General features: G+C 42.4%; 1 protein-coding gene across 1 annotated transcript; it reads right to left on the bottom strand.

The window, feature by feature from the left end:
• Positions 1-256: 256 nt before the first annotated feature.
• naprt (nicotinate phosphoribosyltransferase) lies at positions 257-11,575 on the bottom strand. The gene is made up of 13 exons (XM_079504868.1): positions 11,223-11,575; positions 9,666-9,793; positions 9,485-9,567; positions 8,932-9,062; positions 8,621-8,736; positions 8,078-8,274; positions 6,496-6,636; positions 5,641-5,725; positions 5,472-5,552; positions 5,215-5,317; positions 3,867-4,024; positions 3,196-3,303; positions 257-1,484 (listed from the first exon to the last, which is right to left on the bottom strand). The coding sequence occupies exons 1-13, from the start codon at positions 11,467-11,469 to the stop codon at positions 1,395-1,397; spliced, it is 1,668 nt and encodes a 555-aa protein (XP_079360994.1). The 5' UTR covers positions 11,470-11,575; the 3' UTR covers positions 257-1,394.
• Positions 11,576-12,242: the final 667 nt, after the last annotated feature.

Here is a 12,242-nt window from a genome sequence, read left to right as displayed (position 1 = left end):
TACGATGAAATGTTTTATGAGCAGGGCCTGGCTGGAAACAAGTTATTGAGCTTAGCCCAGATACCCTGGGTAAATATAGTAATCATTTCATTTCATTTCACACACACCGTGTGTGAAATGTTCGCCAAGAGTGGCGTCTGTTCGCCAAGAGTGAACAACACAAAAGGGTGTTGCCTCTAGCATTATTCAGACTTATCTCGTTTCTTTTTAGTGCCATCAACTTGAAACTAAATGCAGACTTAGACTGCTTTCAATTACAAAAACACCCACGTAATGGAAAGTGACAGACAAGAACAACAAGATGTGTTGTATGACTACACGCACTGAACTGATTTAATCAAATATCCGGATTAGAATGACACAACACAACTAAATTACTGCCAACAAATCACAATCACAATCCAAATCTATCTATTATGTGGTGTAACAATGGTTAAGGCAGTGTGCAAGATTGGTCACAAACATAACAATCATTATGACCCCTGCACATGATGATGTGATGTTCCAACAAAAATATACTTTTCTTCGGCAGCCAACAATATAAGTTATATAACACTGTTGATACTCAATTTATACTGTAGTTATTAGGTTAGGTTGAAGTGACTTGTCCTGCCTCAAAGAAGCAAGGGTTGAAGGTCACTTGATAGCAATACGACTGACTGACTGACTGACTGACTGACTGACTGCCTGCCTGCCTGCTTACGTACATTCCTTTCCGGTGTAGGAACTAGGGAGTAGGCCTACAAGCTATTGCATTTTACTTGTGTATATATAATGCACCATGTGGTAACCTATGTAGGTTACATATGTGTATGTATATGTGTAGGCTATGTATGTGAATCCATCTATAAATCAATCCTAAAAAGGCAAATGTAAAATAATGCTTTAAATAGTTTTATTTTTTTGTCCCATGCTTCTTTTAGTTTCACCACATATTGTATAGTTACTCCTCTTTAGTTAGCCAGCCACAGAGGTATTGGTGCACTTGGTTTTACTGTAGCTGTGTACAGTAATATGCTGTGCAGCTCAAAGGCTAGAATATGGCAGTAATACGGTTTAATACAGACAGGGCTAGAGAAGTTTAATGCACAAGGCCATTCATACAAACAAAGAAAATAAACAAGAAATGACTGCATATTTGATCAGCTTGCGTTTGTGTGCGTGTGTGTGTGTGTGTGTGTGTGTGTGTGTGTGTGTGTGTGTGTGTGTGTGTGTGTGTAGGGAAAGTCTCCCCATTGGCCTGAAGGATAGCCAATAGTGTTGAAGTATGAGCTTCCTGATACATGATCAGCTCTTCAAGCTGATAAAAAGCAATGCATGAATAAAAGTGTCCACTCAATGGCATGAACTTCAGTGATGACAATATCATTAATCATGTTTAAAATGAGTCTCTTTCAGTTGGCCAGTAGAAAGTTGATGCTATTGTTGCAGCTGCCTCCCCGGATGGCCATGATCAGGTTATGAAGATTCTCTGACACTGCTACCTAGTGGAAAGATAGGAAAGAAAAAATATCCCTTTATTTAATTTCAAACTTGAAAAAGTGCTCCTCGGAGCACAGGTCTCCACCACCAGATCAGGTCAGGTTATTCTTACGCCTCCTGGTGGCGCTATAATAGGCCAATGTGAAAAGGGTGCTATTTCTTCTCATGCCTTTGATGGCAATTTTGTTCAAATTCATGATTTGTGGCATTTTGTTCCCAAAAATGTTGCAAAAATGCACCTGTTGCACCTGAACAGATGAAAGGGGTGGGATTTTTTCCTCAGCCTAGTAGGAAAGTGTGTGAAAAATGTCACGTATATAGCATGCTGTGTTCATGATTTGAGGCTTTTTGTTCAAAACGGGCCAATCCTGCAAACTTTGGAAGCCAATGATAGCCAATTAGGATGGAATATGAAATATCGGACAGATCCGTCTTGATCGCATGACTATAGAGATACTATGTACCTATTTGCAGGATCTTTGGACAGAATCTGGAGGAGTTAGTTCAGTCAGATATACTCGAGGGGTTAATACGCTGCATTACTATGTGGGTGCAAGACCCACATGTCAATTGGGCAGGGTATTTCATCATTTATTTAACTCACGACCATGATCACATGGTTTGGAGCACAGATTCGTAAAAGTATACAATCAAAAGTATACAGTACATTACACAATATACATACAGACATATCGAAAGGCTTTCCCTATTTGAACAGTGGAAGAACATTTTTCAGAAAAGCAATTTATAGAATACTTTTTGTTTTTCAGATTTTAGTAATGCAATTAATTGTGGGTGGGTAAAAAAATAAATTGGCAGGTATTTTTGCCTGAAATTCACAATGCTAGTATTCTTACATTCCAACAAAACATGGTACTCATCTCCAATTCTGGCTTCATTACATAGGTTACAAATCCTCTGACTTCTTTCCAGTCCTTTATATCTACCGATTACCTTTGGAATTCTTGTGTTGTTTAGCCTAAAGATGCAAATAGCCTGTCTATACTTACGGTTTTCACATAGAAGGTAATTTTCTAGTTTGAACTCTTGTTTGTATTCAACATAGATGTCACATGATGTCATACTATTGAGGTCACTTTGCCACTTTTGCAAAAACTGGTCTTTCAACCTTAAGACATACCACAGTCATCCAATATTTTCTTCACCTGTGCAACCCAAGGTGACACATGGACACCTGTGTTGAACAGGTTAAGCAGACAGTCGTACATTATTCGACTCAGTTTACTCTCTTTTCCTTCGATCAACCGGGCCCATTTAAGCTCACCTAAGACTGCATGAATTATTCCTGCCTTCCTTCTGCATATGGTTCCTGGTTTTTGTTATGCGCTGTTTTCTCCCACCGCCACCCCAGCACCACCGGTGGGCTCTGCTATTTCTGTTCCCCATGTGGGGTTGTTATTGTATATCTATCTCCCTGCTCTGGTTAATGATGGTTGCATAATTGTGCCGAGACGGGAGAAATAATTTAGCAGAGCCGAACGCCAAAATAAAATTCTATAATAAATACAGTATTTGTTCAATCTATTCGTGAGTTATCTGACTGAAATGTGTTTTACAAAAGTCAGACTCCTGGTGGTGCTATAAAAGGCAGATGTGAAAGATGCAGGTCAAAGGTTTTTCCTTGGCCTCTAGGGAGTGTGCATGCAAAGTCTCACGCAGATCAGTGCAGGTGTGAGTGAAAGAGAAACTCACTGTGTAAGAGTCTGGCTCCTGCAGTCTCTTGTGTCGAGGATTCAGGTTCTGAAGGGAACTCTGGACTTTCTCCCTAGTTTCAGCAGCACTGCATAGAGGGTGTGTGATCTAGAAAGTAGTAAAGTACAACATACATACAACAGTTTGCAATATTCAATTATGTACAAAGTACTCACCACTTGATTGAGTCAATTTATAGATACTTCTAGGACCGGTGAAATATCACTCAACTACAAGTGAAAGTTGCCCATTTAAATTCTACTTGAGTTAAAGTACTGGCTATTAAGGAGAGCAATGTTTTGCTCATGAGACATTCCTCAGGCTTCGCATTTAGGCTTTGTATTAAAATGTTGACATTTTCCCAAAACATTAGGGATTTTCCAGAAATCTTTAAAAAATATCAACAATAGTTCAAATAGCGAATCTACAAGCTCACAACGCATTGCATCACAACGCATCTCATTGTGAGCTGGTAGATCTGCTATTTTCACTTTGGTGCTTAATAACGGTATATTCACTGGCAATAGGCCTGTTCCACTCATCTCCATATAGCCATAACTTTAATATAATGTCTGTGAAAATCTAACAGTGACAGTGTGTAATGACAGTCAATAATATGTTTATGTTTAATATGTTATATAATATGTTTCTGTGTCCGTTTCACCCCTCACCTGTCCTTTGATAAAAACATCTTTGCGCAGACAGGTGACCTGAGCTGGAGTGACTGACTGACGGGTGTCATCCCGTCCCAGGGGGAAACAGCTCATCGTGACGCCTGCTTTGGGAACAGGCTCCTCTGCCAGGCACAGCAGGTCCAGGAATGGATGGCCTGCAGAAAAATGAAATGATGGAGCAGAATTATTAATTGGTTAGTCTCTTGAGACAGACTGTTGACTCCATCAAAAGGAAAAGAGGGCACTGTTTTTCCTTTATTTTTAGTGAAGCTGTAACATTAGTCAAATAATATAGATTTATGGAGGGTAGGAAAAAGGGACTAATTGGAAACCAAACCACAAAATTTGACCAAATGAGCACATTTCAGAGCAGTGGTCTCTCTTTTGCCTGTTACCTGTTACCGTGCCAAAGTGTGGCACGGTTTTTTATTTATTCACAATCCATTCATTCAGTCATTTAGGCAGGATCGTGAGGCCAGTGCCAGAGAAATGCGCGAAATAAGGAGAGAGGAAGAGCCACTACCGCCCGAGCCGGAAGTGATGTAGTCCACATCTGTAGTCTAGCGAGGGCTCTAGGTGGTCCCCAGGAGGATTATTATTATCAGCGCGAGCTCGGATTAATGTTTTAATAGGCTCTAAACATGGCACTTTATGCCATTCTGAGCATAAAAACCACTAGTAACTAGAACTGTACTCTGTCGAGTGCCTACTTGCACGTTGCACAATAGTAGGCCATAAATGGCCTACTAGTGCGCAAGCAAAGCGCACAATTACTGTCGACCACTACGAACTTTCAAATCTCAGCCTCTCTGTAAAACATTGAAATGAACAAGTAATGATGTAATTAATACGGTGTGGATTAAAGGTAATGCCTCTATGTATATATGTATATGTAATTTGTAAGTAGTATACTGTGGTTACTTGGGTCGTTGTATGCGTATGCCGTGGCTGTGTATGACGTAATGAAGATATGTTATGTACCAATGCCAGGGTATAACTGGCTCTAGATGGTAATAATGATATGTTTCAGTGTCGGGTGGATTAAAGGTAATGCCCCTATGTATACATGTATGTAATCTGAAACCAATGCCATATCAAGCACAAATTAATCATTACGTCATACGCAGCCACGGGACATACGCATCGGAGCACCGGACAAACAACATTACTTGCACGCTCTGCTTGCGCAAGTAACTATGCAAGGCACCAACCTGCACATTAGGAGCAATTAGGGGTTCAGAGTCTTGCTCAAGGACACTTGGACACTAACTCTGGGAGAGCCCTGGATCACTATTAGTAAATAGTGATCCAGTTAGTAAACCAGGCAGTGAAAATTAACTCTCACCCTCAGTGTCTAGCAGGCGGTAGACAGATTTCCTCCCAGGAACGGTGCTCTTCTCTGTGTCCTCACTGAACTTCATCCTGGGGCTGCCTCTCACCTCCACCAACTAACACGCGCACACACACACACGCATGCACACACACACACACACACAGGATAGAGAGGGACAGAGGCCATACAAACATAAGCGTAATACAAGTATGGATTGGGGACAGAAACACATAACAAACACATATGTTCTTGCGTATTAAAAGCATTACTTTGTAGACACAACCAAGTGAAGGCTGTCTCGTGCAAGTGACCAGGTGTGTTCCCACGCCGACCACGTCAATCTCATTCTCCTGAAACACGGGCAAGACAAGACATATCAAGGAAAGTGAAACGGGTAAGACCAGGCTTCGCAACACAAATGATGTTCCTGTCTCTTACCTTCTTGTTGAGTTCTATCATAGTTTGCTCTGAGATGTTATTGGTGCCAACGATTGTCAGTGATGGGAAATCTGAGATGGAAAATCTGTGGGATTGAGAGAATGGGGGGAAATATGATACCAGATGGAATACTGTAGCCTATATTAGATATGCAAAGTAAATCTCTGGCAGGCATTAACCACTTCAGTCGTATGTACTTGGTTGTATAATGAATAGCGAATATAACATATTAATAAGTTCACAACGCATCACATTACAACATATCGTGAGTTTAGGTCCTTCTGCAATTTTTTCCACTCGTGAATTTTCTATACATTTATGTTTTTGGGGGCACGGTGGCACAGTCGGTAGTGCTGTCGCCTCACAGCTAGAAGGTTGCGTTCCCGCTGGGGACGCTGTGAGTGCTGGGGATGTGTTCTCTCCTCCACGTCATCAGTGCCCATACCCGAGGTGGGGTTGGCGAAAGGGCCTTTCTGTGTAGAGTTTGCATGTTCTCCCCGTGTCCCCTAGGGTAGGTACCCTCACAAAAAACATGCAGTAATCCTGGTCTCTAAACTACCTCCCCCTGGTCAACCGGCCCGGCCTGATGGAGGAGAAAGGAACTGGTTCCTTCCACATGCTACATCCGGCCGGAGAAACTCTCCCGTCAGGTGAAAAGAAGCAGCTTAGACTACTCATGCATAGAAGGAAGCATGAGGTCAGTCCGCTGCCCACCCAGGTTGGCAGAGGAAGTGTAGCGCCCAGGATTACATTAGACACTGGGTGAAAAAAATGGGTTGCAAAATCGTGGGATAAAAAATAATAAAAAAACATTTATGTTTTCATTTTTTTAACATTTTCAAAACCCTTACTCACTGCTCGCCGCATAGTTTGAAGGCATTCCGTACGTCCACCGACTGCCTGCAGAGGTCTCCGCTGTCCAAACGGACTCCTAGGGGGCAGTAGCCGAGCTCAAACAGGGCCAGGGCCACTGCACAGAAGTTCAGCAGGCCACTACTGCAGGGTCAGTTAGATACACAGTCATTAATTTAACTAGGAATGGAACATGTTGTTATTGTCTAATTTTGGACAATGACAACTTGGACTTGTTATATGAAAGTAGAGCAATGTTGGAAACTTTACCTGAGCTTTGTAGAAAGAGTACTAGACTAGTACATAAATCAAGCCTGTAGTACACAGCCTTCAACTGGGAAACCATTATGTCTCTCTATTACTTGCTAGTTGCTACACAGGCTAATGACTTGATGTCAATGGTGATGCCTATACATTTTAGAGTGTTGGCTTTTGGGCAGTTTTTAGAACTGTGGTTCTCAAACATTTTCTTATAGTCAAATCTACAATAAAATCCATAATTTTGCGGGATTTCCTAATTTGGGCAGCCTTGGGAAAGCGCAAAGTGAGCATGGATTACACACATTATTAGTAGGCCTGAAAGAGTGCACTGGTGCTCATCAGTCATCAGAGCAGGCGAATACCCAAAATAGGGCAAAACAGTAAACATTAATAATAGCAACAACAGACAAACTGTCCAAGAGCAAGAACAAACATTCAACACATCATTCTGTAATAATAAGAAATAATGTCTCTTTTGGTGACTCATTTGATTATGTTTGTGTAGCTATGCTTCTGTAGACTGAAGTGAAAGTGTTGTTGAGGAGGTGAATTAATGCCCAGCATTCTATTGTTATGTAATGGCCCATTAATCACAGTGGCAGCACTCTCTGAGAGCGGACAATTCACTTGACGGCACCATGTGGGGCAGACCGTGACGCATTATTGGCACACAAGACAGGAAATGGACAGGGTGGGCAACAAGGCAAGGCAGGTTTTCAAAATCGGGCTAGAGCTGGTAATGGGTGGGCCCAGTCCTGGCGCAGCACCCGTGTCAAGGAAATCGATACATATTAGGCTGTAGAGTGCAGACCCCCAAAGAGAGAAGATCATTCTACAACTGTCCATACTGTAGGTGGAGACAGTGAAATCTATCATCGTCTCATTGGGTGACCACCAGTGAAATAATTGTGAAATTAACCCCCTATTTTGGTCATGTATTATATTTATGCAACTTTTTTTTTTTTAAGTGAAAATAGCGCATCTACAAGATCAAAATGCGCTGTTACCTTACAGATTGGATATTTTCGCTATTTGTGATGAAGTCAAGTAGAAAATAGGGTTCAAATGGTTAATTGTTAAACTGTTCAATTGTTCATAATAATTATTATATAATAGTTTTGCTGGGGACCTTTGGAACCCCCTCAATAACCACTGTCATTTCTGATGTAGTCATTAGTTACAGTATCTCCTCATCATCTTTATTGTACTAACAGCACCATGACAAGTCCCATCATTCTAGAAAACAGATTTGCACGGTTTGTAAACTTGCAACAGCTTATAATTATAAAGCTATTAATTCAGTCGTAAGCATGTGCATGATTACCAACTGACGCTGTAGCTATCGATGACAGGCAGGAAGTTGTGTGGATAGGCGATAGCGTAGGCCAGGAAGGCAGCCAGCTCGCCCTCACGGATCTTCCCGTGCTCCGCCCCCAGCAGCTTGCACACGCGACCCAGCCAGCCCTTGGTCAGTGAGATGAGGTCGACTGGGTCCGAGCCCCCCTTTGCCGCCACCAAAGTCTGATCGGTTCGACAAAGGGAAAAGTAGAAATCATCTTAAACATAAATTCTAAATGCTTGATTGACCAGAGTCCCCCAGAGGTCTATAATAGGGCAGGCTCCCTCCTTTTATTACTCTACATCTCTCTGTCTACAGTAGCTGATCTACAAGCTCACAACACAAGGGTTTGTGAGCCTGTAGACCGGCTATTTTCCCAGAATAGGGATGCTAGGGTTCATATTGTTAACCATACATTACTTGGTGTTGTGACGTTTGAATAATTTGAGAATAAAGCTTGACTGTACGCAGCAGTCGATACTCATTTCGGACATTTGTGGACGATCGAGGAGGGGACAAGAGAATCACCTGTGGCCAAACTTCTTCCAAGGAAGAGAAGGAAGTGACGAAGGAATGTGCCATGGTGCCTGCTACGGGAATCCCAAACAGGAAACCGGCCTGAACGTTACTGGTGAGATCGAAACCTGGAGGACAGATTACAGTGGCAGCCTATAAGTATACATATACTGTATGTATGTATGTATGTATGTATGTATGTATGTATGTATGTATGTATGTATGTATGTATGTATGTATGTATGTATGTATGTATGTATGTATGTATGTATGTATGTATGACTGGGTATGAATATGGCCAAGTGTGGCTGTGTCTTGTTCACCTCCAATGTGTGTGTAACGCGAAGCGGTGAGGCCGCCATCTGGGCCCTGAGCTCTCCGGAGCCCCATCTCCAGCAGCTTTCTCCTGGGGCCCGCTGCCAGGCGGAAGCGGGCAGCATTAGTGCACACCAGGCTAAAAGAAAAGGAAAAGTAACGGAGAATGATAGAAAAGCAGAGAGGGGGAGAAGATTGAGAGGGAGCAAGAGGAAGGGTGAGAGTGAAAGAAAGAGATTAAGATGTGGTTAGGTGACCATGTTTGCTTACAGTTTCATCTTCCTCTAATAAAACATGTTTTTGGAAGCATTAAAACAGTGAGTTGATTACAGGAAAAAGTGTGGGATGTGCTTAAATCTTTTCCAAATAGAGAAAGAGAGATATAGAGAGGATGGACAGAGTGAGAGAGAGAATACAGTATGTGTGTGAGAGACAGAGATATGGTACTGGTCTGGAGCATGAGAGAAAATTACGAGGTTACCGTGTAATTACGATGTACCTAATACAGATAGAAACTGTTTATACAATAACCTGTCTATAAAATGATCTCTGTATACAAACCTGGCATAGTTGACCAGACACAGCAGGCTGGTTTCCAACAGCTGAACCACCGCCAGAGGACCTGCCACTTCTATCAGAGGCACCTGCATGAGATCACACAAACAACAGATTGGACCTGTGACCAGCCTGTGACCTTTTGACACCACACTGCATGACCCATGATGCCAGCCCTGCAGCTCACCCTAGCAAACACCACGGTTCCCTCAGGGACGGATCGGATTGTGACCCCAGAACAGTCCAGGCCTCGCAGGAATGTGAAGAAGGCAGGGTCAGTGGCAGGGGGCAGGACCGAACGCAGATACTCCACATCTGAATGGAGACAGATTTACCCAACAGACAGGGCAACCAGGACACATTATGGTAAAGTCTTTCCGACCCGCGGGTCTTTCCGACCCGCCCAATGGCGCATGTGCGAACCTGCTCTTCAGGAGCAGTTAGGAGTTCAGTGTCTTACTCAAGGACACTTCGACACGCAGTCAGGAGGAGCCAGGGGAAGATGAACGCTTTATATGAATCCTGAGCCACTGCCACCCACAATACACTCACAGCACTTTTGCATCATAAATCACATACATTACAAAACAGCTGGTACAAACCACCGGCTTAGCAAAAATTGCCGATCTACAAACTCACGTGTCACACAACCCCACCACACACATGCACTCACAAACACGTGCATCTGTCACACACATGCCCAGTTTGCACACGTGCACGTGCGCACACACACACACACACACACACAGAGGTCTGAGTGAGTACACACATTTAATAGAAAGAGAGCTGAAAACTAATAATGTGCACCTAATCTCATTAGACCAGGAAAGACTGAGTTGGAAAACACAATTTCCTTTGGCTAGTGGGCAGTGTCTGAAGACTACATGACGCAGATGAAATGACATAATTTGAGGCCATATTTGGCTTTGTTATATTGCTATATTGTTAAAAGGTACAAATAATACACGCACACCACCTCAAGTCAAATTCACCATGGTCTACATGTATGTAGAACAAAATGGCTATGATTAGGCCTATACCTTACCAGAATAGGCTTACAATGTGATGTTGGGTTGGCTTCATGAGTTGCTATATTCCTGTCTTTGAACAGACTAAAGCACTAGTAGTAGCCTACTAATACAGTAGCCTATATGGCGGCTTATGAGTCAAATGTGGCCGAGGTGGCAACATTGTTGAATTTCCACATTACAATGTAATGAGGAAATTCACTGTTTACCTTTTACTTACAGTATAGAGATAGACTAAATCGCATGAAATAGCACGCATGCTAAAAAAAAATAATAATAATAACATTGGGTACAGACAGTGGGAACAGACTTGTTATCTGTCAATTCACTCAAAGTATTCTACTAATTACAAAATATAAACTGAGCGTCTGTGGGTGATGATGACACCGAGTTAAGAGTCGTCCGTCATCCAGTGCAGTTCAGCAGTGACTCACTGTAGGCGAAAGTGTAAAGTTCATGCCATCTGACATTACCAAACAGTCTCTGAGATATTCATAGAATGTCCCTGAGGTTGAACGCAAACTTCTTGCGCAACATGTACAGTACACTATCATGCATGCGACAAGTGTGCTATAGCCTAGGCTACTGTTATTGGACTTCATGGAGGAATATAATATAGGCTACGTTAAATCGTTTAAAAAAAACAATACTTCTGTTGATTAATCTACTTTATATTATCTCATGTGGATCGTGGGCAGTGAAAGCAAATCCCTCACCTTCATGTGTTAATCTGAAGGTCCGCACGAACAGGAGACAGTCGTGCAGTCCGGAGAACAGAGAGAAGCCGCCGTCAAACGGGTTATCCCTGAAGAACAACTCGAACACAGCCGGCTCGTTGTGTCTGGCAGCTCGCCAGTAGGCATATGCCATGGTGAACTGGTACAGGTCCGTCAGTAGCGGAGGGACCCGGTCCCTGATGGACCGCTCCATGGTCTCACATGCTTCCCTGGACGGCGCTGCCATGTTCCCGTCCAAGTTGAACTAGTGCCGACTGCCGAGATCTCTGGGACTTGCAGTTTTTCCAGGCGACCCTTTGGACGTCTACTGGTGACATTCCAAAGACTAATAACAGGTCGCCAACCTAGGAAATGGAATACAAATCGTTGCGGGTCATTCCAGTTTCACACTGACTGGATGCGGTATTTCTGATTTAATTTTGTGACGCGGTCATGCATGCTATTTGATGAAACTTTGACAGAAAAAGACTCGCTCCGTATAAAAATAGAATTAAAACTCCTTAGACTGACTTAAGAAAATATTTTTTATTTTATTTTATCATGCTCATAAAGTGCTCTGTGCTCAAAGTGCAATTAAAAAGCAAACGTTTCGGTCCTTGCAGTATATACATATAGCACTGACGACGAAGGTCTTAAGACCGAAACGTTTGCTTTTTAATTGCACTTTGAGCAGCACAGAGCACTTTAATGATAAAAGAAAAGAACAAATATTTTCTTAAGTCAGTCTAAGGAGTTTTAATTCTATTTTTTCTACGGTGAGCGAGTCTTTTTCTGTCAAAGTTTCCCTTATGTTTTTGAGACCACCGCTACCGTAGTCAAGTTTGGGGGGAAAAGGACGAAGAAAGGCGCAACAGTTTTCTCAGTGCTTCTTAGCTATTTGATGAAGACACATTAAATGTGTCTTCATCAAAATTTTATGAAACGGCCTTTAACAGGGGTAGGTTATATGGGTTAAACTGACTACAACTTCATCAATGTTTTTGGAACTTTTAATATATT

This window comes from Electrona antarctica, assembly GCF_951216825.1.
Source record: "Electrona antarctica genome assembly, chromosome: 7".
In the NCBI taxonomy this organism is placed as follows: domain Eukaryota; kingdom Metazoa; phylum Chordata; class Actinopteri; order Myctophiformes; family Myctophidae; genus Electrona; species Electrona antarctica.
The sequence above is the reverse complement of the archived record's forward strand: the minus strand, read 5'-3'. Positions and strand labels throughout refer to the sequence as shown.

Coding starts and splice junctions, on each gene's coding strand:
- naprt (XM_079504868.1), bottom strand. CDS start 11,469: ATGGCAGCGCCGTCCAGGGAAGCATGTGAGACCATGGAGCGGTCCATC. Junction 5,553..5,640: donor TGATAGAACTCAACAAGAAG/GTAAGAGACAGG, acceptor CCCGTGTTTCAG/GAGAATGAGATTGACGTGGT. Junction 4,025..5,214: donor CCGCCTGCTAGACACTGAGG/GTGAGAGTTAAT, acceptor ATTTTTCTGCAG/GCCATCCATTCCTGGACCTG.